The sequence below is a fragment of the Carassius auratus genome, chromosome 4 (assembly GCF_003368295.1).
Source record: "Carassius auratus strain Wakin chromosome 4, ASM336829v1, whole genome shotgun sequence".
Taxonomy (NCBI): domain Eukaryota; kingdom Metazoa; phylum Chordata; class Actinopteri; order Cypriniformes; family Cyprinidae; genus Carassius; species Carassius auratus.
The window spans coordinates 27,624,003-27,651,962 of NC_039246.1; the positions used below are offsets into that span (position 1 = coordinate 27,624,003).

General features: G+C 38.7%; 4 protein-coding genes and 2 non-coding genes across 7 annotated transcripts in view; 5 read left to right on the plus strand and 1 right to left on the minus strand.

Moving 5' to 3' along the window:
* The window catches only part of LOC113064835 (probable G-protein coupled receptor 19), a 4,040-nt gene extending 995 nt beyond the window's left edge, over positions 1 to 3,045 (plus strand). Inside the window, exon 2 of the mRNA XM_026235796.1 lies at positions 588 to 3,045. Coding sequence (XP_026091581.1) covers positions 613 to 1,875 — 1,263 coding nt within the window. The 5' untranslated portion in view covers positions 588 to 612 and the 3' untranslated portion in view covers positions 1,876 to 3,045. The remainder of the gene's footprint in view (positions 1 to 587) is intronic.
* A 994-nt stretch (positions 3,046 to 4,039) lies between these two features.
* On the minus strand, positions 4,040 to 7,128 carry LOC113064842 (cAMP-responsive element-binding protein-like 2). Its single transcript, XM_026235807.1, has 3 exons — positions 6,961 to 7,128; positions 5,687 to 5,884; positions 4,040 to 5,499 (listed from the first exon to the last, which is right to left on the minus strand). Exons 1-3 carry the CDS (start codon positions 6,973 to 6,975, stop codon positions 5,338 to 5,340), a joined length of 375 nt encoding a protein of 124 aa, XP_026091592.1. The 5' UTR covers positions 6,976 to 7,128; the 3' UTR covers positions 4,040 to 5,337.
* Positions 7,129 to 9,929: 2,801 nt separating this feature from the next.
* On the plus strand, positions 9,930 to 23,576 carry LOC113064850 (dual specificity protein phosphatase 16-like). Of its 2 annotated transcripts, none has more exons than XM_026235824.1 (7): positions 9,930 to 10,115; positions 14,858 to 15,355; positions 16,101 to 16,236; positions 18,375 to 18,535; positions 19,647 to 19,806; positions 19,975 to 20,098; positions 21,376 to 23,576. In XM_026235824.1, the coding sequence occupies exons 2-7, from the start codon at positions 15,131 to 15,133 to the stop codon at positions 22,121 to 22,123; spliced, it is 1,554 nt and encodes a 517-aa protein (XP_026091609.1). In that variant the 5' UTR covers positions 9,930 to 10,115; positions 14,858 to 15,130; the 3' UTR covers positions 22,124 to 23,576. The 2 variants fall into 2 exon arrangements, with proteins under 2 accessions (XP_026091609.1, XP_026091602.1); XM_026235817.1 differs by having other exon boundaries at positions 14,861 to 15,355.
* A 776-nt stretch (positions 23,577 to 24,352) lies between these two features.
* LOC113064863 (60S ribosomal protein L18a) lies at positions 24,353 to 27,758 on the plus strand. The gene is made up of 5 exons (XM_026235836.1): positions 24,353 to 24,476; positions 25,307 to 25,486; positions 27,005 to 27,134; positions 27,374 to 27,483; positions 27,612 to 27,758. The coding sequence occupies exons 1-5, from the start codon at positions 24,459 to 24,461 to the stop codon at positions 27,702 to 27,704; spliced, it is 531 nt and encodes a 176-aa protein (XP_026091621.1). The 5' UTR covers positions 24,353 to 24,458; the 3' UTR covers positions 27,705 to 27,758.
* LOC113068789 (small nucleolar RNA SNORA68) lies at positions 25,872 to 26,006 on the plus strand. Its single transcript, XR_003279602.1, has one exon. It is a non-coding gene; the product is annotated as a small nucleolar RNA SNORA68 (small nucleolar RNA).
* LOC113068794 (small nucleolar RNA SNORA68) lies at positions 27,164 to 27,298 on the plus strand. The gene has a single exon (XR_003279603.1). It is a non-coding gene; the product is annotated as a small nucleolar RNA SNORA68 (small nucleolar RNA).
* Positions 27,759 to 27,960: the final 202 nt, after the last annotated feature.

Consider the following 27,960-nt stretch of genomic DNA (forward strand, 5'->3'; position numbering starts at 1 on the left):
AAATAATTTTTGTTCACAAAAATAATTAATTGCGACTGCATTTTAGTGGCAAGTTGAAAAAAAAAATTAGCTGATTCTCGAAACATTTTGACTCTATTCTCGAAACATTTTGACTCTATTCTCGAAAAATTTAGACTTTATTCTCTAAACATTTATACTTAATCTCATAATATTTCGACTTTATTCTTTAAATATTCCGACTTTAATCTCGTAATCTTAGATTAGTTTTTTTTTAAATGTGGTACTGAAACGCAGTCATAAAAAATAATAACAAGTTTATTAAACAGTTTGTGTCCTCCTCGTCAGCCAGGCACCATTTTGGGTGAGTATCACAACAACGTATAGAATGTATGCATGCGGATATGTTGTTTACATTGTTTACACTGAATGTAAACAATCATATTCGTAATTCATCACAATTATCTTAATTTGTGAAACGGAGCTGAACGAAGGCATTATGGGTTTGTAACGACATGAGGGTGAGCGATTAATGACAGAATTTAAATTTTGCGACGAACTAACCCTTTAACATCACGATTGTCTTTTGAAATTTTAATTGATTTAATTGTACCTGTCGTGTCTTTCAGCTTTGATCTGACACAAAGAGGGCAAATGGTGTACTTCCTGTCCGCGGGGGGGATAAAGCCCTCGTTCCACTCCGCCGTCCTCTTCAACCCCGCCATCAACTACTCCGACGGGAATGATTCCTCCACACCGACGCCCATCGTCTGCCGTCTGGACGACTCCTCGCCCTCTCCCTTCCCGCAGAGCAATGTCTCGCTGACGTCGTACGACCTTTCGCCGACAGAGGTCACGATCCTCGGCCTCGTGTTCGGGGTGTTCTGGGTAATATCGGTGCTGGGGAACTCGCTGGTGTGTTTGGTGATCCATCGGAGCCGCAGAACCCAGTCGACCACTAACTATTTTGTCGTGTCTATGGCATGTGCGGATCTGCTGTTGAGCCTAGCATGTGCGCCGCTAATTCTCCTGCAGGTTTCTACCGGTCACTGGCCTCTGACCGCGGCCGCGTGCAAAGCTGTACGATACTTGCAGCATCTGTGCCCCAGCGTCCAGGTCTACGTGCTTCTGTCCATCTGCGTGGATCGCTTCTACACCATCGTGTATCCGTTGAGTTTTAAAGTGTCGCGTGAGAAAGCCAAACGAATGATTCTGGCGTCTTGGCTCTTTGACGCCGCGTTTATATCGCCGTCTTTGTTATTCTACGGATCATCTGCATCGCAAAACCACTGCGAATTCTTTCTGGCGGACAGCTGGGACGGGTTGGCGTATGCCATCGCGCATCTTCTCTTTGGTTTCTTGGTGCCGGCACTGCTAATCGTGTCCTTCTACCAGCGGGTGGTGCGCTACATCTGGAGGATTAGCGCTGATGGACGAACGGTGCGCAGGACCATGAACATCGTCCCCAGGACTAAAGTCAAAACCATTAAGATGTTCCTGATGCTCAACGCCGTGTTTCTCCTCACCTGGACGCCGTTTTACGTCGCACAGCTTTGGCACCCGAAGGAAACGGCGGGCCCGAGCAGACAGTCGGCGCTGTTTTTCATAACCGTGGCTTGGATCTCCTTCAGCTCCACGGCGTCCAAACCCACACTGTACTCCGTGTACAACGCCAACTTCAGACGCGGCATGCGCGAGACGTTCTGCATGTCGTCTATGAAGTGTTACCGTAGTAACGCATACACCATCACCGCTAGCTCACGGATCGCTAAAAAGAACTACGTGGGTGTCATCGATCTGCCCCCGCCGGCAAAGACGCTCATCAAGGACTCGGTTTATGATACTTTTGACCGCGAAGCAAAGGAGAAGAAGTTAGCATGGCCTATTAGCTCTAACCCACCCAACACGTTTGTATAAAGGCTCAGAAATGTTTAACGTTAAAGAGATAGCTTGCGCAAAAATTTCAAAACTGTCATCATTTACTCAACCTCAAGTTGTTTCAATCCTGTATGAGTTGCTTTCTTAGGGGCCATTCACGCAGAATGCGTTTTTTCATTGCTTTAGGCTACTTTTTCATTGTTTTTAAACACATGCTAGATGGACGCGTGTGACTCGCTCGCGCACGTTTTTTAATATGCTGTGTAAAGTTACAGTAATTTATAATTTTATATGCAGCGCCCGCCGCTCATAAATGTCAGTTCCAAAACAGTGGACCAATCAGAAGAGTGTGGAGGCGGGGCAAGCATTGTAAAGTTTTGTTTACAGTAGCAAGTTGGCATGGCAACTGTTTTATTTGACTGCAATGTGACGGAAGAGGCATCAAGTAAAAAACATTCCTGAGGGCTCACGATTTTAGACACAAATAAACACGTTCTGTGTGATATTTTGAAGAATGTTGGTAGCCTAACAGGTGATGGGTCCCCATTGACTTCCATCATGTTTTTTTTTCATACTATGGAAGTCAATGGGTACCAATTATTTGGTTACCAGCATTCTTCAAAATCTGTTCTTTTGTGTTCAACAGAAGAAACTCATAAACAATTGAAATGACTTTAGGATGAGTAAACAATGACAAAATGCTAATTTTTGGATGAATGTTTTCTTTAGCTCATTATAATGATGTGTGAGTGAGTAAACAATGAACATTTTGCCATCGGTTGCACCACGATTAAACACTACAGAATTAACATGACAAAACAAAATCTGTTAAAATGCAAACAGTGTGGTGCTAACTGCTTCACATACTCACTGAGGACATTGGAAGAAGACTATAAAACACTCTTATCATCACTGCAGTGATCCAGTGGAAGGAAAGTGTTGTCACGTGTTCTTCTGTGCGTGTTTCTGATCAGTCTGTGATCGTACGGTGGCCTGGTGGCGCCATACAGCATTCATGTTAATCTTCAGATGGTTTTTTTGTGCCTGTAGTTACAGATAAATTTTGTCTCATTGTTTTGTGTGTCGTTTCATGATGCAAGACATGTGTCCCTGTGATTTTACAATTAAACATTCTGTACGATTCAAATGTAAGCCACTGTCCGAACGTTCCTGTGACTGATTGGTTATATTTACTAAAGCTGTACTTATTACTAAAAATGTGCTCACCCTCAGACCATCCAAGAGTTTGTTTCTTCGTCAGATTTGGAGAAATGTAGCATTGCATCAGTGTCTCATCAATGGATGCTCTGTAGTGAATGGGTGCCGTCAGAATGAGAGTCTGATAAAAACATCACAATAATCCACAGCACTACAGTCCATCAGTGAACATCTGAAGAAGAGAAAACCTGAGACAAATCCAACATTAAGACATTTTTATTCTTTAAATACATGACTCCATAATCCATAATAACACTGCTTGATCTGTGCAGATTTCTCTCCTGATTCAGACCAAAACACTTCTTGACTGGAGGAAGTTTTATTATAGTTAAAAACATCCAAACACACAGCTTTTGTCTTCTCCAGATGTTAAATGATGGACTGGAGTGCTGTGGATTACTTGTGACGTTTTTATCAGACTCTCATTCCGACGGCACCCATTCACTACAGAGCATCCCTTAAATGAGACACTGATGCAGTGCTACATTTCTCAATATCTGACGAAGAAACAAACTCATCCTGATCTCCGATGTCCTGAGGGTGAGTACGTTTAAATGTTTGAGTGAACTATTGCTTTAAATCTGTATTTTATTCCCACAAATTGTGAATATTGAACCATTTAGAAGATTTCAGTCATTCTTTTCAATTTAATCGTCACACTACTGCGCTGGACTGACATTTCCAGCACAGTTTCTCCATGTTTGGTGTTGGATGACCATGCTCTGTTGTTATTCAGGATGAAAGCGAAGGCTTTAATGAAACACACACATCATAACAAGGTTTCATATTGAGAGCGAGGACAATGAAAGTGCTTGCAACAAAAGAAAAACCTTCAGATGCACAGAATGACAGCGGCAGCATTATTTGTCCATCTGACAACACAAACTGAACATTTCTGGGTAGAAAACCCCCTTAATATATCACAGGTTTGATTTGAGCACTAGTGCTAATAATAAACTGAATTGAGACAAGAAAGACGAGAAGATTCAGGTTCAATGTTTTTTATTCATGAACACAAAGCAACGCTACAATGTTTAATAAGACGTTAAGCATTAACAAGCATCATCCTGCAACAAACTTCGATCTACATTTTATACACGCCATATAAAAATATACATTTGAGCTCTAAATATGACAAGATCATGCCAGCCAGAATAGAGACTCAGAGTCAGGAGTCACAAGGAAAAGTGCTGAAGGCCAACGAAAGTGTTCCACGTTCATTAAAACTTGAACTTTTCTCGAAACACTGCTCTGTGTTTGGGCCGATCAACACTGATGAAATAGTTTCACATTCATTACATATATTCAGATCGTAAGTCGTCTGTGCTGAAATATGTTCTTTTTGTTTGTTTTTGTCAAACCTGCCTAATAAAGCAGAAAGATGGGACTCTCAAATAAAGTACAAAAATTAGAGCTTTGAAGGAAAGTGCTTTAAGTTTCAGTTAGTGAGATAAATACACGATCAACAAGACAGACAAACTCTATTTGTACAAGAGAAAAGGGAAGTGCTATGCGTTGAAATCTTTCAAATCTCGTAAAGTGCAAAGAGAGGAGCAAGAGATTTTGGCCAAAAGTCTGTCTTATAATGTCTCTGTCTATAGGTTTAATGCATTTAAACTGATGATAACGCACATCAGATTCACATTGTGTCACATGGAAGCTTGTTTCCGCCACGGAATAATGAATTTTAAAAAAAAAGTAACTCTTGACTTTTATCTCACAATTCTAAAAAAACAGAATTCCGACTTTTACGAGTTAACATCTTGCGATTCTATTTTTGGTTTCCACACAAAAATTGCTACTTTTTAATCCATAATTCTGACTTCTTAATCAGCATCTTAAGATCTTTCAGTTTCTTCTCAGAATTGCGAAGTTCAACAGAGTTAAAAGCTTGCAAATTTTGAGTCTTAGAATTACGAGGGGGAAAAAAAACAGAATTGTAACGTTAACTAAAAAATTGTAACGTTAAAAAAAAAAAGGAGATAAAACGGCACAATTAGCTTTATTTATTTTTTTATCCAGTGGTAGACTGGACTCACGAGCGCTGAATCCTTCATCACAAATGATTTGGTGGTTCCAAAAGGAGGAAATGTTTACGAATCGCACATCAACACAAAACCTGAACGTGAATCACGTTCACAAACAGACGCAGAAATCAACAGGGATAACTCTCTAATGTCTGAATGGTCATATTATTGTGAATGCAAACAGAAAAGCATACTTTAAACATCCCATTACTACAAAACCACAGATAAACACTGAATCAACTCGCTCCGGATCCGTCTAAGACGTCTTGTTCTGGATGTTTCCGCTGGAGCTGTACTTGCTGTTTTTGGGGATCTTGTTGGTGGAGCTCTGCGGCGCTTTCTGGTCGTCTCCCGTCAGGAGGGCTTTGATTTCGGATGGGATCTTCCCCTGGTCCATGGCCAGACACCACTGCTTGTACTGCAGAAACACCAACAGTGAAAGATCAGGGGTGTTTTCCAAAAACTTCCCATCTGCTTAACCTTCGACTGATTAACCCTAACCTCTAGATATGCTGGCTCCAAAAACACATCTGTGAGTAAGTTCAGTCAACTCGAGAGTATGTTCACGGTTAACACTCAAGACATTAAAACAAGCGTGTGTTTACCATGTCCAGCTCCTCTCGCAGCGCACAGATGGCCCTCTCTTTACTGGACACCAGCTCCTCCAGATACTGGTAGCGCAGCTTCTTTCTGGCGCGACACTCTCTGGCGCTCTGCCGACTTCTCTCCAGCTTGGCCTTCAGGTCGATCTTGGCAGGTTTACGGCCGCGTTTGCCGGGTTTCTTCACTTTTCCAGCAACCATCTACAGATCAGAAGAGACTTCACGGTGAAACACCCATGTGGTGATATATTGCCCCAGAAATAATTGGGCTAAGCAATATTATTGTCATTTAAAAGACCATTTTATGCCACTGAATATATAATCATAATAAATAACAGCATAATAATGCAAGAAGGCAAGCACACCTCAAAATGACAACAAATATTTATATCATGGAAACGAAGTATCAAAATATTAAACACCTGAATAAATAAATAATTAAACATTTTCTAACAAAAGGTGCAAAGTAAGGGAAAAAAATGCACAATTAACTTTTATGGAGACTTTTCCCTGATCTTTTAGGTAAATTAAGAGTGCACACTATCGCTGAAAATCAGATGTCTGTATGGAAAAAACGAAACATAGATGCCTAAACAAGACCAAATGTGCGGATTCAACTTTTTTGTGTTTAAATTAGAACTTGAAACTCACGAAAAAACCATGTTATGTACGAGAAGCTGCAAAAGACAAAATGCAAATTGAGACAAAAATTATTGAGGTCATGTATATATATATATATATATATATATATATATATATATATATATATATATTGTGCAATAAGTCGATATATTGATTGTTGTGACAGACCTAGTAATGCCACATTAATAAACAACAGAAAGGAAGTTTTAAGTGCTGCAAACAGAAGACAAAATTATATTAATAAATTATATAAATTAATACAATTATAAATTATGCTTCTGAATAACATCAACACTGTTATTTTTCTGTTTACTAATAAGAAGCTGCTTTGAAAGAATCTGTAGGCTATTGTATATTAATAAATGTAAGTTGATTTAATAAACATTGCATGAGTATTTTGGTGGTACCATTGTAAAATAATTCAGAATTGATTACTATGGTATTTTCATATATACCACGATTAAATTATATTTGCATGCTAACAGTTATTCCGAGAATATTATAGCACATGTACATTAATCATGCTATTATAATAGTTTTTGGAGAACTGAAAACACATGAATCTAGATTATCATGAGCTGCACTGTGACTGTCTGTAAGTCAAAGAAATGTTCATTTATGTTCATATGACGCACTTTTTTGTCATCCATCGCGTGTTTTCCAATCGACGCGAGTCTGCAGTCAAGCGCAGATCCTCGATCATTCACCTGTAATCGATCTTAGAGTACGATTGAGATGATTTTTGAACAATCTTCTAGTAGCGCTGCCTGTGTTTTTAGCCAAATGCTAACAGCGCTCTTCCGGTTCTGGCGCAGGTGACGCCCACCGCGCTGCATGCTGGGACCTGTAGTTTTTTCCCGATGGCCAAAATTAACCGTTCTAGAAAGATCCTCAGCTGAGTTTACACGTGTGCGCTCGCGCTCACACAGGCACATCACATATTGTTTTTCCTTTTTATTCGAAATATTCCCAAACTTGTTTAACTATATCATTAAATATTTTGAATCTCAAAAAAGTGTAAGTAAATGCATTTTGCACCTTTATGGATCATGTTAGTTGACTTATAATGAGCGGTGGGAAAAGTAGCCTAATGTTATTGTTATCTATTAACAAAGTATAAATCCATCTTTTTAGTAAAGTACCAGATATTGGTGTCATAAATAGTTTTGGCTTTGTATTTAATGAGAATTTAATAAAAACATTGTAAGTTATTAATTATAACACTTTCATGCCTACAGAAAGAGACCATAGAACACTTACATTATCAAAATAAACTTTATCATTGACTTCAGTATAGTCAGTTCAAACACTCTCAAAAACTCCCATATAATCACTGAATCTGTTAACACTTTGAAATGAATATCTTACTTAAGACAGATCTGCACTTTGTTGATGAGAGAATTCACCTGAGAGCAGAATTCAGTCAGTGAGCGCTTGCACTAGAACAACAGAACACTCAGCGATGACTCATCTGGATGCTTCTGATTGGCCACTCCTTTCACATGCTCAACAGAATCTTGTGTGATTGGTTATAATGCTCAGCAGCAGCCAGCGAATGCAGATTTGAATTCAGCAGCTTGGTGATGTGCCTCACTGAACATTCTAATCACACCGGTGTGATCATATCAAATATAAAAAATATAATTTTTGTATAATATTATTATTGCTATGCGACAATTTTTTTACTTTTGGAAGCTGCATTCAAAATCCAATTGGCTAATAAATAAAATAGTAATAATAATAATATCGTATTAATAATATAAAGGTTTTTATACCGTACAAACACTATCTTCTATCGCCTACACCTAAGCCTACCCCTCACGGAAAATTTTGTGCATTTTTAGATTTTCAAAAAAAAATCTAATTCTGTATGAGCCTTTTATATTAAGCCTATGATCATGATGTACTTCTTTGGCATTTAGAGAATTTGATTGATATCAAGGGTAACGCCTTAAAGTGGTTCACTTCATATCTTAGAAACAGATCCTTTTCTGTATCATTGGGCAAATTTTTCTCTTCTTCAGTTCCTATTATTAGTGGTGTCCCTCAGGGTTCCATTTCGGGTCCGCTCCTCTTTAACTTATATATGCATCCATTGGCAAATAATAATAGCACTGATGATACCCAGTTGTATAATACATTGAAAGCTGCTTATTCCGTTCAACAGTTGTGGGACTGTCTTGATGATGTCAAGAAATGGCCAAAGTTTTAAAAAATAATTTGGAAGAATGACTGAGAACTCCTGTGCCGAAAATCTTACATCTGGGTTGGTACAAGTTTCGGCTGGGTTTTTTTCGATCATGGATTTAATGACGTAGACAAGAGTGGAACTCCTTTTATGAGCATTTCTCTCGGAGAAGCGCCTGCGCACACATTGACCAGAGGAGGGCGAGATCGCGCACATCAATGCGCTTCCTCTTGAAATCGTCGCCAATGCTGCATAGGATTTGTTCGAGGATGCCTCCAAATAAGCGCACATTTGGATGTGAGGGAAAGTTTACCATGTTCAGCTTCCACAAGTTCCCAGCGTTACATGAACAGTGGATGCAGTTTGTTTTTCCAGGGCAGCAATGGAGTGTATCAAGTGTGTTTGTGTGTTCTGGTCATTTGAGTGACGAATGTTTTATAAACAAGGCCCAAGTCGACGCTGGATTTGCACATCGTTTGCTATTAAAACATGGAGCCGTCCCTGTGATAAAAGACCCCATTCATGTAAGTACAAGTGCATCAGATTTCTGCCTTTTGTTGGAAATCAGCACATAAGTGAATATATGTATTTGTATTTTTTTTTTATTCCTTATTGTGTTTTTTGTTCTGTCGCTGTCATTATGTTGCACTGCAGAGCTTCTGTCACGAAAACAAATTCCTGGTATGTGTGAACAAACCTGGCAATAAAGCTCATTCTGATTGTGAGTCTTATATGTTAATGTAAACAACACGAAACATCAGTATTATAGCTCCGCCCAAGGCACGCCTCCAGGAGCTCGGCTTTTTCCGGAGAGAATCGGAAAGCTGTATTTTTCTTTCATAAATGTGATAAAACTAAAGACTTTTTGGATATGAAGTATGCAGTAGTACTCTATAGGTACTCAAAATTAACATTAGATTAGGTGAAACTGTTTATGTTATGTACCATTTAAAAACCAAGGGCGACAGAGCTTTTTCTGTCGCTTATGGAATCAGTTGCCACTGGATATTCGCCTTGCACCTATCATTTTTTAAAAGAGGCTGAAAACATATCTTTTCACCCAGGCGTTTTAATCTAATTTTAGTAATGTGATTTTCAGTATATTGTCTTCCATGTTTTTTATTCTTTATATATATAAGTCAAATATAGCCTATATACTCTTTTCAGCACTTTGGTCAGCTATGCTCTGTTTAAATGTGCTATATAAATAAACTTACTAGTTAACTTACTTACTAGTTAATGTTTTTTAGTTAATTTGGACGCGTGTAACTCGCGTCTGAATCTCCGCTTCTTAAACTAGTTTATACTGTTTTAAACCCATTCTCACGGGTGCGAAGAACGGCTTCTGTCGATAGCGGATGTCGGTGAATCCGCGGCGCGCCGTTTGTTGAGGCCGACGTGAGTTGCGATGACGTAATGACGTTATTTTTACCCGATGAGCTCACGAGCGCGAGCTCACTCACTCACACTTCAACAACGGCTAACTGACTCTCTTTAAATAGCATAACTAACCCATCCGATCATCTCTACCGGGGTTTCCACTCATCTGGTCATCTTTATCTGTGGATTTACCGTAAAATGAGAAGGACTGAAACTTTCACGGTGAGTTTCCGACATGAGTTAAATGGGAAATAGATCAGTGAGGGCCGCAGTGTGTGTGTATGTGTGTGTGTGTGTGTGTGTGTGTGTGTGTGTGTGTGTGTGTGGAGACACGATGTTCGTGTTAGATTCGTTGTAAACTTGGTTTAAAGTTCTGGAAAGTTCATTTTGCTGTAGTTTTGTAGAGTTTATGTTTCATCTTTACTTTGCTGTCATTAAATACAGTAGTTTATATGAATACAGTAATGAGACTGACATCAACAAAACACCGAAAACACACTCTCAAAATGTTCTTTAGAGTAAAATACTGTGGAAATGAGATTATATCATATAGACGATAATCACATTTGTGTACCGTTTACACAATACTTAAGAAATACTATACATATTAGCCTATATTCTGTTCTCACTTATATAACTGTACGATAATATCAGTTATGGATAAAAATGTATGCTAAGGAATACATGTAAATCCGTCTATTTCAGGGTTGTTATAGTTATAATATAATTTTAAAACCATAAAATACCTTTTTTATTGCTTAAAAACAGCTAGTTCCCTAAAATAACGAAACTGAAATAAAAATGAATACAAACTATATATAGACACACATAAAAACAACAAAATGACAAAAACACAGCAAACTTGAACTACTGTTAAAATTAAATCAATGAATATTAACCATTGGGATCCTAATGATGCTAAAAATAACACCGATCAAAATAACCATGGTATTACAAACATGTATTTCTGAAAACAAACAAACAAAACATGGTTTGTGACGGTCACATGATCACGTCTCTCATTTCAGGATATTTCTGAAAGGGAAGTTCCGCGTGTTTATAAACCAGCGGCTTCAATAAAATCACCTGCGGAGGAACAGAAAGCGCTTATGGTGTCGTTGTGCGACTGTTTCTAAGTTACAAATACAAACTCATAAGTAACCCAACTCAAAGAGTAAACATGGCATGTGTTATGAAGGGTCACTACCCGCACTAAAATATCATTTCTTCACAAATGCGAAGCTCTGAAAGACTTTCCCATTGATTTAAAGACAGCGTTTCCCAACAGAACGGCTCTGTTCACTTCAAAACAAGAAGAGTTTGGGTCAAGCCAGAGATGGGATTGGGTTTGTGTGTAAATATCCTGTTTAAGCGAGTCTGAAGGTTTCAGATGTCCATCTGAAGGGTCAGTCTGTGTGATGTTGAGCGTCTGAGGAGGAAGTCGGTCTTCTAATCGCGGCCTGGCGTCGCTCCAGGGGTGTGAACTTCCTAAAATTAACCTCTCACACTCTTGCATCCTTGTTATAGAGGACAGACAGTGAGAGTCATGGTGCGTTTGGAGCTCGTTTTAGTTCCTCCTCGTTAAACACAGGCACGCAGGAGGAGGCCTGTTATTAGGATCTGCCTCGGCGGCTTCCCACAGTTTGTTGTGGTCGCGAATCTGGTGATGAGGAACTTGTATCTGTGATGTTCTGGAGAATTCGAGAATTTCCCCTCGTAAACCTGAACACGCTCACATCAGAGTTTCATTTCCGCAAATATCTCACCTGAAGAAAAAGTTAGATCAGGCTTGACGAGGCCAACCTAGTGATCTTCTGCTTGAGCTGCTTCTTCGAAGACTACATTTGTACTACAGCCTCCCAGAGTTTGGAAGCTACAACCACCAAAATTGGTTCAGACCTTCAAACTGGTCTGTCTCGGATTGCTATGTCTTTTCTAAATGATCGGACTTAGAAGTTTGGTTAACAGGAGGATCGAAACAATGAAAAGTCCCATCGACTTTTATTGAGGGAGGGGTTAACATTTTGTAAAATAAGACTTATACAGTGTCTATTATTAGCAAAGCTTAATGAGTAGCGTGGGAAAACATGTTAAAACATGATGGCAGTGTCAAGCCAACAAGGAAGTCCCTAAAACTGTAATTCATCGACTGGCCACTTGAGGCTCGCTGCAAAGACGAGTCCGTGCCATAAGCCGCTTTCACACTGCACGGAAAAATGGCGGGTCACCTTCTGTGTGAAAGCAAACATGTCCCGGGATTGATTCCGGGATTGATGTGGATACGCATTTTGACTTTAAAGTACCCTGGTACGATTTGTCCCTCTAAACTACGCAAAAACCTTGTGACTTCTCTGTGCATCTGACATCCTTCTCACCTTTTCACCCCTGACTCGTTTTCATGGCTGAAGCACTTTTTTTGTAACACTGACTAGTTGCAAATGTGATATTTATTTACAACATTTCATTAAGTTGATATTGTGCGATATGTTAGACACAAAATTGTCTGATTTTGCCAAATTGTGTGGACTAAATTAAAATATCGCCTATAACGCCACTCAAAAACTGTTGTGCATCTTCTTAAAAAAAACACCGGTGTTTGACTTGATTCAGCATGACATCAAAGTATCGCAAAACAATTAGAGAGCATTTTAGTAGTTTTTGTTTTTAAGACAAAATAAATAACAATCTATAATGTATTGTTAGTTGCTTCAAAGTGGCGTAAGGTATTGCAAATATTACATACAAGAATAATAAAACAGTGCATTGACAAATTTACTGTTGGTCCATTAGTGCTTTTAAAAGCAAGTAATTGTACTTGTAATGGAGTAATAATATTTGACAATATCTGTACTTTGACTCAAGTATTAGCATTACATGAACATGCTAGCAACATGGTAATCATGATAGAAACACATGTTGATCATGCTAGCAACATGCTTGATCGTGATAAAACATGTTAATAATACTGTAATCATGTTAACATGTTACTCATGCAAGAACATGATAACAACACGTCAACCATGCTAACAAAATGGTTACAACATGGTAATCACACTTAAACATGCTAGCAGCATGCTCACAGCATGCTATACCATGCTAGCTAGAAATGTGCTACCTACTCTATACATCTAAACTTTCAAGCTTTCAAAACAGCTTCAAATTTTTTTTATGCTATGCTTTCTCAAGCCAACATCAAAGTTTGTTTACAAACTTTACTCATGTATTTTATTTCTCACATCTGTTTGAGCAAGTAAAAGCAGTAAAGCATAGACATAATAAAAGACTAAATATCTTACATTATGCATAAAACCTTTTTTTGCTCTCTTCTATTATTGGTATATTAATCATCACACAGCATACACTATCTTTCTCTCAAATTAGATTTTAGAGCAGTTGTTTTAGAGGTTTCAGCATGACTTTGCACTGATGTTCACCTCAGAGACTGGAAAGATCAGTGTGTGCGTTTAATTTACAACGTGTCGCTGCTTTTAAAGCGTCTGTGGTTTGATTTCAGCCTCGTTTGATCTGTTTGTGTTCTGATGGCTGACCGACGGGTCAAAGTCCTCCATTAATGTTATCTCTGCCAGGCAGGTTGAGCTATTAACCTTCGGTCAGGAAAAACACACAGCAAACAGTTTTAATTCAACTCAGCCTTTTGCAAACAAGGTCAGGGAAAATGTAAACCATGATGCGACTCGAAGAAACCGTGATGCTGATATATTCATTTTAAAAGCTGAGATGAACGATAAAACGCTCATGAATATGAATGTTCAGTGAAACGGTGTCAAATGAATCTAGAGCGGTCCTAAAACAGATCCATGAAGTCTGTAATCAGATCTTTGTTTTATTTGAGGAAATGCTTGTTGCTCCAGTTTCATGTTATTAGAGGGAAACACAAGATGAAGAAACTCTGGTTTTGTTCAGTATTTGATGGGGGATGGAAATGCTTTTCTGGACCCTGTTCATGATGACATCACAGGATCTCATGTTGTCCGCACACGCGTGTGAAGCTTCTCTTCTCATGTCAGCATGGCTTCGCTTTCACTCTTTTGGCTGATGCTTCTGTGAGTTTACAACCCTGATCCTGACGTCACGATAGACTCCCTTTACATTCTGAATAACAATCCGCTATCCAGTTCGTGAAACAAACCGACGGAAAGATTGATAGTTTTTCCAGATAAGCGCTGATGTGCTTTGATTTGATCCAGACACACGTGTCATAAAACTCTTCAGCTGCCCGTTCACACAAAAGACTATGACCATAACAATAACAATAATCGTACATTAATTAATCACTCTAAATTTACAGACAGAGTTATGTAATCAGATTACTTTTTTACTGTAACATTAATAAAAATGTAAGAGTTACTATTTCAAATATGTAACACAAGTTACTTTATTTTCCCATTTATTGTCTGACATCTCTTTGGTCACCGTGTTGAGGCTTATTCATTTAACGTTTGGTGTGAAAGAGCTCTTACACGTGTAAAAAATATGACTTTGTTATTAAGAAACAAATAATAAGTAAGCCCAGCCAAGGTGACAAAAAGTAACGCAAAAGTAACATAATGCACTTGTATTTCCATAAAAAGTAAACTAAGTAACGAAAGTTTAGTTACTTTTCATGGAGTAACACAGTATTGTAATCTATTACTTCTAAAAGTAACACTAGACATGAGTGCCCCAGTGTTGGGAAGTAACTATTTTTAGGGGGTTACATCTGTTTTTTTTTTCTCACACCCAGATACAAATTTAATTGATTTGTTTAATAAATTGCAGTAACCACTCTGAAATATTAGAAACCAATGTTTCAACATTTTAGCACTCAGAATAGGACACATGCTTTTTTAAATATACTTAATTTTTTTAAGATGAAATAAAGTAATTAAAAATTACAGTACTTATTAGTAACCTATTACATTTCCAAAAAAACCTTCCCAACACAGGTTGTTTTTGTGTCTCAGCAGGAGATCTTCATGATGGAGCTCAGCGGCGTGGAGGTGCATGAAATCTCTGGAGCCCCTGTGATGGTGTAGAAGAAACTCCCATCAGCCACTGCACCCCACACACACAGGCTGTGTGTAATTGCGTTTTTCCTCTGGCTTTTTCTCACACGTTTTTAGGCCGCCACCAGAGTGACATCATCTGCTGCTACAATGGGGCCGTTGATCTCCTGAGTGTATCGTCACTGAGACACAGAGACTGTTAGCGCAGAGACGGACTGAGGGATTGTGGGTATGTGTGAGCGTGCGGCGCGGCCCATCGGGGCCGAGGGTTTGGTGGCTCTGCTGGAGGGCGGTCTGGACCACGTGCTGTTGATCGACAGCCGACCGTTCGTGGAGTATAACACGTGTCACATCCTGGAGGCCGTGAACGTCAACTGCTCCAAACTGATGAAGAGGAGACTACAGCAGGACAAGATCCAGATCAGTGAACTCCTGCAGCACTCGGCTAAGAGGAAGGTGCGTGAAACTACAGGAACAATGTAGGCGTGTCCTCTAGGGCCGGGGCGATATGGCAAACAATTAAAATCTCTTCTCATTTCTTTAACTTCAAAATGTAACTCAGGGATTGCAAAATATCAAAATCGCTGGTATACAGACAGTCTTCAGACTTCAGCAGCACAAAATGAATTTAAGTAGCCCGAATAAAAGCAAAACAAAAAAGACATTGGCTGAGATTCACTGTGGACAAATCAGCATGATTAAAAACTTCAGTGATTGCGTTTTTCTTCAAATAAGGCAAGAGAGTAAGTGTGCAACGGATCGCAAAATCATATCAGATTTTGAGTAAAAAATCGGATCATTTCTCAGATGAGCAAAACAAAACATGGTTCTTTTTTTATTTAAATGTCAGAATACTTCTTTGATATCACAGAAAAAACTAGTAGCATGTAGAGATAGACTCAACTCACGATACGATACGATACAATTCACGATACTGATTTTACGGTACAATTTGTATTTTTAACAAAATGAGCTTTAAAAGGAGCTTCCTTTTAATATTTTTCTCCAATGCTGCACATTTCTTTGAGTATTTTCTTTGTAAGGGTCCTTAACTTAACCCATAACTTTTGTTTTTTCTGCTATTAAATAACAAAGAAGCGAGCCCAACCCAGGTGACAAAAAGTCATGAAAATGTAACATAATGGATACATTTACTAAGTAACAAAATTGCTTAGTGTTTCATTATGTGTGTGTGTTTCAGCTGGAACTCCAGGGTCAAGAGGTCGTGGTGTATGACCAGAGCTCGTCTGACCCCGCCTCCCTTTCATCAGAGGCCTTTCTTAGCGTCCTATTGGCCAAGCTGGAGAAGAGTTTCCCTTCAGTCCACCTGCTCTCAGGTATATCACACACACACACACACACACACACACACACACACACACACACACACACACACAATCATTCTCGCCCTTCTCTCTCTCTCTCTCTCTCTCTCTCTCTCTCTCTCTCTCGCTCTCTCTCACACACACACACACTAACACACACACAGTCTGTCTCACACTCAAGCACACTCACAAACACACACTCGCGCTCACTCACACACACACAGACACACACACACACACTCCAACTACAACTTTATTTGTAAAGCCGATAATAAAACAACTAAGTTGCCCAAGTGCACACACACACAGTGTTTTTTAGAGTCTGTTCTGCTCATTATTATTATTTTGAAGGTATAAACTCTCAGTCCCAGCTCTAGTATGACCTCATCATTACATAAACGTTTTTGTGTGTGTGTGTGTGTGTGTGTGTGTGCCTGTGCCTGTGCGAGTGTGTGTGTGTGCGCGAGTGTGCCCTCGACACTCTCCGCTGATATTACACAGGAAGTGAATCCAGGTTTGGAGAGGAACTGAAGCTCACAGGAGTTTTGTTTCATGTGTTTGTTCCTCTTTTCTCTGTTCTCTTGTTTCGCTGATGTCATCGCTGAGACTCTGATAATCAGCTCAGGGTTGTGTAACACTAGAACACACAGTTAGTGGTCAGACTCGTGATCAGATACCGTATCATACATCACGATAACGTGAGGTCTCAGACACATCTCTCGTGTTCGGTGCGTCCGATTGCTTCTTACCGTTATTCTCGATTGCTAACACACTATAACTGATTGATATGGCTCATGATTCATAGGGATTTACACACAACAATTACTGTACTTCAGATGAAACAACTGCTCTTTGTACTGTAAATACAGTAGCACACAGCCTCAGACTCATAACTCTTGCAGAGAAAGTCAAACTGCTATAGTATATAAAATACAGTAAGGATATTTCCAATACTGTAATGCAGCTCGGCAGAGGACGCTGTATTTATTTTATTTACACTAACAGTATATTGTTTGTGCTTACTGTATATTCTGTTGCTGAGGTTTTGAAGTTTTCTCTTCTAGTGCTTTTCATTTACTGTAATACACCTTACTTTCCTTACACTACTGTAAAGGGATATTTCTGAATTTTACTGTATCTGCACCCCTCTGTTGATATGACAGACATTGACTCACAGAATGTTTCCTGCTCCGTAAAAAGAGGTTTTTGTGTTTATAGTTGTGCGATTGTTTCGTGGATTGTGTTCGCAATCAAGAAAACCTGTAACGTGACTTTTGTTAAACGGCTCTTAACGTAAACGCTCGTCCCTTCTTCACTGCGAGACGAATCATGTGTTTATTCAGATTCATAACGTTTTTTTTTATTCATGAGTTTCAACTCGTATATTTTCCGTTTTCTTTTCTAATTTTCGTGTATTGTCACATGCTTTTGTCATTTTAATGTTATTTCATTTTTTTAAGGTTAACTATAGTTCACATTTAGTTTTTTATATAAGTGAATAATACTGTGCTTCACATTTTTAAATATGACTATTTCCATTTATTGTGTTTTTTAGTTTAAAACCAAAAAATCTCTTTATTTTTTTTGTTTATTTTTTGTTACATTGTTACTTTACAGTTAGTTATTTTAGTGCTTTAACTTTTTAAAATATGACCAATTTAATTTCAGCTTTGTTAATTATTAAACATTAATTAAATTTTAATTCATTTTTAGGTTTTATTAACTTTTTTTATATTTCTATTTAGGTTTCATTTAGTAATAATTTGGTTTTCAACTTTTAGTCTGTTTAAGTGTTTTATATATTAATCTTATTTTGCCGTTGACAGCCTTTTTTTTTTTTAAGATGTCAAATTTTATTTCGGCTTTAATTATTTATTTCCAGTCAGTATTTTTAGTGCTTCAACTTAAACTTGTTTAGCTGCCAAATCAGAATTTCTCATTTATCTGTTGTAGTGTTAATTTAATCTAAAGTTGTTTATAGTGACGTCAAACTTGGATGCAAACCTAAAGCCACAGTTCACTCAACACATTAACCCTTCGAGGGCATCTCTTTAAGCAGGATTTGATCGTCCCTCTGTCTTCATCCGGCCTCATAAACACTAGTTTGACCTATCACAGCGGTTCATGGCGTGTTCTGTCCCGGTCTGCAGGTGGTTTTGTGGCGTTCTCGCAGCTGTTCCCGGGTCTGTGTGAAGGGAAGTCCTCGCTGGTGCCGTTCTGCATCTCTCAGCCCTGTCTCCCTGTGAGCAGCGGGCCGACGCGGATCCTGCCGCACCTGTACCTGGGCTGCCAGAGAGACGTGCTCAACCAGGTGACGCTCACTCACTGCACTAAAAATTCTGATTTAAAAAAAATGGTCAAATTCAAAATAAAAATCCACATTCCAATGCAAATATTTTATATTTGTAGCAATATCCAACAATGCATTGTATATACGATTTTTTTTTAATGCAAAAAATCATTAGGTTAAGAATACATTTCCTACCATAAACATGTCAAAACATAATTTTAGATTAGTAATATGCATTGCTAAGACCTTTAAAGATGATTTTATCAATATTTAGATTTTTTTTTTATGTGCATCCTCAGATCCAGATTTTTAAAATATTGTCTGATCCTAACAAACCAGATGATTTATACATTTCAATTTAAAAAATATTATTGCTTTGAATAAACGTGCATTTGAAATATTTTGCTTGATGCGCCCTCTTATGATCTCAGGAGAGAAGCCAAAAGCTGAAATTGCCTTTAAAATTGTGTACTTAAATATTATCTATATTCAAATTTAAATTAAGTTACTAATTTTAGTGCTTTAAGTTTTAAAATATGACTGTTTGGGTTTCCATTAATTGCGTTTTTCAATTGTATTTTTTTGCTTTTTATTTGTTTTTTTCTATTCTATAGTTAGTAATTTTATTTCTTTAGCTTTTTTTTTTTAATTTTTTTTATAAATTTACAACTTAAGTTTAATTACAGCTTATAGCAATTTTAGTGCTTACGCTTTTTAAAAGAATTACCATACAAGTTTAATTTAATTGCAGCTAAGTAAATTAACAACTTAGTCATTTTAGTGCTTCAACTTAATAAAATAAATATTTATATTATTTAAAAACATAAATAAAATAGAATAAATAAATAAAAATGTAAGTGTAATTAAACTAAATAAAGCATTAAAAATAAATTCGAAAAAAATATTGTAAAATGAACTTCAAGTCTAATGTCTCAAGTATAGAATATATATTGGAGCTTTAAAGTTTAGACATTTCGACCATTAATCAAATGTATACATATAAAGCCACAAACAAAACCTTACAGTTATAAAGTATAATACACATGCATACATAATTATCCAAACTTGAAATCACACGCTCCAAACCAGATTCAGGTCACGATCATAAAAACATCTCGCTGTGTTCCCGCAGGAGCTCATGCAGCAGAGTGACATCGCTTACGTCCTCAACGCCAGCAACACATGCCCCAAACCAGACTTCATCCCAGACTCGCATTTCCTGCGCGTGCCGGTCAACGACAGCTTCTGCGAGAAGATCCTGCCCTGGCTGGACCGATCCGTGGAGTTCATAGGTCAGACAACATCATATATGTGTGCGTCTTTAGAATTTAACATTTTTTCATAATTTTAGTGCTTCAATTTCTTTTTATGTATTACTATATATGTTTCATTTAATTTTTGTCATTTTTTTTTAGTGTTTTTAGTTCAGTTTTGAAGCGTTTTTGTGTGTTTCCTGTCAGAGAGAGCCAAGGCCAGTAACGCCAGAGTCCTGGTCCACTGTCTGGCGGGAATCTCTCGCTCGGCCACCATCGCCATCGCTTACATCATGAAGAGGATGGACATGTCGTTAGATGAAGCGTACAGGTACTACACCAGATTCTCTGAGCCTTTATTAAAGGATGCATTTCAAACACACCCAGCTCATCTTTCAACATCAGATCAACAGAATCTTCCTAGTATTATGATATTATTATTATCATTATTATTATTTTGATGACAGTTCATGCAAAAACTTTTACTTGCACATGACAGTACTCATTGAGATTAAATTAATTTGTAGATATCTTGCAATTCTGGCTTTCTTGCAGTTTGGACTTTTTCTCTTAATTGCAAGTGTATATCTTGCAATTTTTCCATTACTCACAATTCTGACTTTATTCTCGCAGTTGTAAGTTTATATCTTATAGTTCTTACTTTTTTCTCACAGTTGACTTATTTCTTGCAGTTTTGACTTTTCTCGCAATTCTAACTTTTTTCTCGCAATTGCAAGTTTATCTTTTACAGTTCTTCTCGCAATTCTAACTTTTTTCTCGCAATTGCAAGTTTATATTTTACAGTTCTTCTCGCAATTCTAACTTTTTTCTCGCAATTGCGAGTTTATATTTTACAGTTCTTCTCGCAATTCTAACTTTTTTCTCGCAATTGCGAGATTATATTTTACAGTTCTTCTCGCAATTCTAACTTTTTTCTCGCATTTGCGATTTTATATTTTACAGTTCTTCTTGCAATTCTAACTTTTTTCTCGCAATTCTAACTTTTTTCTCGCAATTGCGAGTTTATATTTTACAATTCTCGCCATTCTAACTTTTCTCGCAATAGCAAGTTTATATTTTAAAGTTCTTCTCGCAATTCTAACTTATTTCTCGCAATTATGAGTTTATATTTTACAGTTCTCGCAATTCTAACTCGCATTTTTTTCTCGCAATTGCGAGTTTCTATCCTACAGTTCTTTTTTTCTCACAATTTTTCCTTGCAACTTTGAGTTTCTATCTTGCAGTTGTTATTTTTTCTCATAATTCTGACTTCTTGCAATTTTGACTGTTCTTGAAATTGCGAGTTTCTATCTTAGTTATTTTCGCAATTCTAACTTTTTTCTCGCAATTGCGAGTTTCTATCCTACAGTTCTTTTTTTCTCACAATTTCGACTTTTTCCTTGCAACTTCGAGTTGCTATCTTGCAATTCTGACTTTTTTCTCACAATTCTGAATTTTTTGTCTTGCAGTCCTAATGAATTTTTTTTTAAATTCTGATATGAAAATTTAAATTTTTAAGAAAAAAGATTCTTGTGAGATAAAAACGTTCAATTACCTATAGATCTCAAATCAGTGTCTGATCTCACCACGTTGCATGTCTATTCACAGGTTCGTGAAAGAGAAACGGCCGACCATCTCGCCCAACTTCAACTTCTTAGGTCAGCTGCTGGACTTCGAGAAGAAGCTGAAGAACGCGAGCGATGCGCCGCTCAAACCCCGACCGCCGTCAGACGAGCAGAAGCCGGAGCCGTTAACGATGCCCTGCGTTCTGTCCGGCGTCCCCGAGGAGCATCTTCTGGCCCGGGCGCTCTGCAGCCTTCAGCTCGGAGAGGAACCAGAGGAGAACGTCCGGCCCAAACGCTCCTTCTCCCTGGACATCAAGTCCTACGGCGAGTCCGGAGCATCTCTGCGAGCGTTTCCCGTCGGTGAGCCCTGCCAGTTCTCTCTGGTGCAGGAGGTTTCCGAGCAAAGTCCGGCTGAAGATAATAATAAGACGCTCCAGCGCAGCGGCAGCATGGATGGAGCTCCGTCTAAAACAGCTCAAGCACTTAAAGGCTGGCACTCAGACGTCGTCCTGGGACCCGTAACCGGAGGCTGGTTCCTCTCCTCCGAGTCGGCTCACTTCTACGGCTGCGCTCCGGGTCTGGAGGCCGTGAGGAGACGTGGCCGGCAGCGCAGCGGAGACGGAGGAGACTCTCGCAGGAGCTGGCACGAGGAGAGCAGCTTCGAGAAGCAGCTGAAGCGCAGGAGCTGCCAGATAGACGGCATGACGGACAGCCGATCCCGAGAGGAGATGAACACGAGGAGCAGCCAGTCCAGCTTTTCCGGCAGCTTGGAGATCATCGAGGTCTCCTGAGGACTTCACACGCAGTCATTCGTTTCTGTGCTTTGTTCTCATTCAGATCCGAGCTCCACACGGACACATGCAGGAATGAGGAGAGTCTCTCTGAGCGCCACACAGTTCAAATCAAGGCAAGACGCTACAGATGAATAAAGCAGACAAGTGTCAGCCCCCATTCCTAAACAATAAAAATAACAAGTTAACTCTAAAATACAGTCAAACCAAAACTGATTCAGACACCTTCTACATTTCTCACATTATCGGTTTATCTGCCATAGCTTAGAAAATGATAATAAAATGACTCCGCGCTAAACTGTCAAAAATTATATCTGGAGTCTGAATAATTTATGGTTTGATTACATTAAGAATTACAAGCGTTAAATATATGCATTTAAAAATATGCATAATTATTTAATTTACATGCATAATGTAAATTACACCCTTTCTTATCAGAAAATACTGTCAAGAGACCGAAAGCGGTTACATTTTGAGAATATAGATGTGGATAAAAACTGTAAAGTTTGATGGATGTAAGAGGAAAAAAAACTCTTAGAAGATATGGATTGCTATTGGAATTTAAAAATATGAAAATGCAATAAAATAAACACTTAAATGTGTAGTTTGGATGTTTTTTTGTAATCCACTAGTCTGAAAGAAGAAGCAAAATAGAGCTCAAAACTAAAACGCCTGTAGTGTCTTGCCTTAAGAGCGTCTTTTGACATGCATTGAATTATGATCTCAGGAAGTTGTGAATCTGTTGGCGATCTAGAATCAAACACACACACAGATCTGTGATTTTCTCCATCGTCAGGCTGAAGCGTGTGATGGTGCTCGTTTCCATCCGGATTGAACAGACTCTGATTCACTGATGCTGCATCCAATACACTTGAACCTCCAGCAGCTTCTTCAGACCTGAAGAGACACAGACGAGAAACGCTTCATGAGTCTGAGCACTTTACAGCCAGAAACCCTCTCTCCTTCAAAAAACAATCCAGAACCGTGTTGATATTCATAGGTTTACCTTCTTAAAAACTCGCCAGAGGTCATGAACTTGTTCTTCAGATCACTGGTCATCAGCATTGAACCGTCTGTTCCAGGATCAGCTGTCGAGTGCCATAAAGACTCCTTCAGACCGTCCTCTTCATGCCGAAAAAATCTTCCTTTGATCTGCGTTTGGTGACTTTGAACACAAGGACTGAATCAGTTTCCCAAAGCTGTGAAAATTGAGCTGAAGACAGAACGAATCACTGAATCTCGAGTCTCTGAATCTCATTCGACATGCTTTTACACAGGCCTCAAATCTACAGTGATCAATGTTTTATATTTTTACAATAAAGTCAGATGACTGATATAATCATTCATAAGACAGATCAGCCATTGTTTTTGTGATTTGTGTCTGGGATGGTACCGAGATCTTAATCAGTAGCTGTTTATTGATTGTTGAAATAAAACTCAAGTGGTACTTGAACATCTATAGTGGGTCATTTGGGACGCAGCTTCAGATTACAGCAGGGGGTGTGTCGCCCTCTAGCGCTGCAGATGCGCTACAGCATAAACAACGTGCGCACACAAGAGCTCAGATTTCTTTTTGTCCCAGCTGTATATTTATCAACTAACTTAAATCATACACCTAAACGTATTTTATAGCTCCATAATTAAATAATTAAGATGATAAACGCTGCTGTTGTAGATGCGTTTTAAATTTGTGTCCAGCAGGCGGCAGTAACGAGCAACTCTGAAGGATCATGGGTAATGTAGTTTTCCCACCAGGAATACATATCACAATGTTCTTTTTATGTTATTCTGAATCTTAAACTCTAACATATTTATTATATCATTACAATTCTTCTAAAGTTTTTTTTAGTTGATGTCGATTATGATTTTTGATACATTCTAAAAAGTTATTAAAACATATATCTATAATTGTATTGTATAATTGACTTTAATATTGTCTTAATGTAATAATTATTCCCGTGACGCTTAATAAAAATTAAGTTAAAGTAATGTCTATTACACACTAATTATTTTTTTCTGTAAAGATCTTAAAAATATTAAATTACTAGAAACAAGAAGTGTATAAAATATCGTATTAAAATAAATAACCTGCAGAATCTTAATACATGTAGGTGTTATCCCACATTTCTGTTCGACCTGTATGCATTGCGTGTTATTTTAAAGTTAATTAAAATAAAATAATAATTAAAAAAGACCGCTAGCTGCTATGATTGACGGCTTTGAGTGACCAACAAAGAAAGCTTCTAGTAAGCCCCGCCCCCTCGGAAGCGGATTGACGTCAGGATTCCCCGCCCTGCTGCTTCCTCTTTCACAGTGGCCGTCAGCGAGAGACACCATGAAGGCGTCTGGCACAGTACGTAAAATCCTTTTAAAATCACTTCAAACTCTCTTAAACCTCACAGTTATAACATGAAAACACGCATAAGGCATTAAACTATCCATAACAGTGACTTTACCCTACAAAAGTTTAGCATTCAAGCGCTAAATCAGCTTAGACGTGTTGATTGTAGCGCAGAGAAACATGGCGGGTGTAGAAAAACTCCCATGTGCTCACGATAAATCACATTTTAGGATTTTTTTTAGTTAATTTGCTGTCTAACACACTCTCAAAGTACTCAGTCTCGTATTTAAGCCAGTATTATTAAAGTGATGTGCTTGAACTCTGCGGTTGTTTACCACAGGCTTTGTTTTCTACGCGATAGACTCCAGTCAGTTCGCTCGAAGCGCCTTTATGCTAACGTTAGCCTGATTTAGGAAAGCTGTGATAGTTTTGTGAGTTTTAATGTAAATCAAGTATATGTCAATCTAAATCTGTGAACGATGCTCTAATGATGATCCTTCCTTATGGGTTTAATTACCAAACTCTGAACACTTTAACTTGATGCTAAAAGTGCTAGCAATCGATAAACCGCCACGAAATAGACACCAATAAATGACCTAATCTATAGAAAACGATGGTAAAATTAAACCGTATCACTTCGAAATCGCAAGTAAGTTATGTTCAAAATACTTACAAATTATTATTTTTAATTGTTACGACTAAAACGCACTCTCATTTTTATTTACAACTTAAAATGTTGTGTTTTTGCAGTGCAAGTTTACATCCTCCTATAATAATTCACAAGTGTTCAGATTCAGGTTTTCTTGAACTGATGTCAATTTGAATGTGTTTTCTCTCTTCAGCTTCGGGAGTATAAGGTTGTTGGGCGTCTCTTGCCCTCGGCTAAGAACCCGGCTCCTCCTCTGTACCGCATGAGGATCTTCGCCCCAAACCATGTGGTGGCCAAGTCTCGCTTCTGGTACTTCGTCTCCCAGCTGAGGAAGATGAAGAAAGCCTCTGGAGAGATTGTCTACTGTGGCCTGGTACGAATATGGCCTTTTGGTTCCCAGATGAGTCGATTCCCTTAGCTTGATCTATTTATTTGTTAGTAACATGTCATTTGACAGTCAGTTTTAGTGAGTGATGATCAGCAATATACGTTCACCCATACAGCTTTATCTCAGCTAGACATACTATGATTTAATTGTAAGAAATGCATAAAAGAGCATCTGCGGTCGTTTTGTTTTTGGAATCAATTCATTGAAAGATAGTCTGAGAACCAGTTTGCCGGAAAAAAGAATCAGACATCCCGTCCCTATTAGTGAACAAACAATGTGAATTAATGGCTCTCTCTGTTAAAGACTGTTAAAGAAGAGTCTGTTCCCTTTTGCAGTGAGCGCCATGAATTTCACAACTTTGCGCTCATCCTGCACACACTAACCCAAAGGTCATTTCCTCCCAATGTCATGCCCTTGCCATGTGTGCGAAAAGAAACACTGAACCTTGTCGCCTTTCATTGGCTGTAAAATGTGCCGCTGAAAGTGAAATCAAGGTGCGACACGATCCTGTTTCACGAGAGATCCTTCTCTTTATAACAGCCGTTGTTTATTTGTGGAAACATTAATCGGTTCCTTTTTGATAGAATGGGGTTTGATTCCCTTTTTTTGATGGAATTGGGAGATTGTTTTCCTTTTATTTGATGGGTCGATTCCCATTTGTTGATGTGTGGGGGTTTATTCCCTTTTTTGACAGATGGGGTTCGATTCCCTTTTTTTGATGGAATGGGGTTCGATTCCCTTTTTTTGACGGGATGGGGTTCGATTCCCTTTTTTTTTGACGGGATGGGGTTCGATTCCCTTTTTTTTTGACGGGATGGGGTTCGATTCCCTTTTTTTGACGGGATGGGGTTCGATTCCTTTTTTTTTTTTTTACGGGATGGGGTTCGATTGCCTTTTTTTTTTGACGGGATGGGGTTCGATTCCCTTTTTTTTTGACGGGATGGGGTTCGATTCCCTTTTTTGACGGGATGGGGTTCGATTCCCTTTTTTTTGACGGGATGGGGTTCGATTCCCTTTTTTTTGACGGGATGGGGTTCGATTCCTTTTTTTTTTTTTTGACAGGATGGGGTTCGATTCCTTTTTTTTTTTTGACGGGATGGGGTTCGATTCCCTTTTTTTTTGACGGGATGGGGTTCGATTCCCTTTTTTTGACGGGATGGGGTTCGATTCCCTTTTTTTATGACGGGATGGGGTTCGATTTCCTTTTTTGATGGGACTAGGTCTCTTATTTGACTGATGGGGGGTTCCTTTTATTTGACAGGTCGATTCCCATTGGTTTGTGTGGACTGAGGGGGTTGATTCCCATTATATTGATTCTTTTTAGAAATGATTCTGAGCTGCTAGTAATGAAAGCAGCTAGCTAAGAGCTTTTCCTGTTTGAGATGCTACAACAGTGCGTTTAATGTAGTCGAGCTATAACTCAGGAGCTTTTTTTTCCTGTTTCTGAGATGGCATACCTGGAGGTTAACCGCTTTTTTGTTTCCATATTGTGTTCCTGCACAGGTCCATGAGAAATCGCCCCTCAAGGTGAAGAACTTTGGCATCTGGCTGCGTTACGACTCTCGCAGTGGGACCCACAACATGTACCGCGAGTACAGAGACCTGACCACGTCTGGAGCGGTCACTCAGTGCTGTGAGTTTCACAAACACACGCGTTCATCCTGCACACACAAACCCAAAGGTCATTTCCTCCCAGTGTCATGCCCTTGCCATGTGTGCACAAAGAAACACCGAACCTTGTCGCCTTTCACAGGCTGTCAAACGTGCCGCTGAAAGTGAAATCAAGGTGCGACACGAGATCCTGTCTGCAGGAGCGATGCTGCTCTGTGTTTAACTCTATAGTAAATGTCACGTATTTGATGTGTGCTTCAGATCGTGATATGGGAGCCAGGCATCGCGCTCGTGCCCACGCCATCCAGATCATGAAGGTGCAGATCATCCCAGCCAACAAATGCCGCAGACCCGCCATCAAGCAGTTCCACGTGAGTTTCCATGTTCAAATGATGCTTGAGAGTTTCTTTTATCAAATGCGCATGGATGCAAGCATAATAACAGAGCTGTTTAAACTTGTATCTAAAGGCTTCAATGTTTTTTTCTCTCGATTCAACAGGACTCCAAGATCAAGTTCCCTCTTCCTCACAGGGTTCTGCGCCGCCAGCACAAGCCCCGATTCACCACCAAGAGACCAAACACTTTCTTTTAAAGTGTATGTTTGTGCTCTTACATTACAGACTAATAAAAGTGGAGAAAATCAGAAGTGGTGTTGTTGCATGTTTTTTAAGTGACTCAAAAGTCCTGGATAGACTGGTCAAATCCTTAGAGAATATCTCTGGGTCACCTTATAATCATAAAGGGGGAAATTTGCAAAAAGAAAACATATTTAGGACCAAAAAAACTTGCTTTAATTTTTTTTTTTGATCTTGCATTTGTGACATAGCATGTGTTTAAAAAAAAAAAAA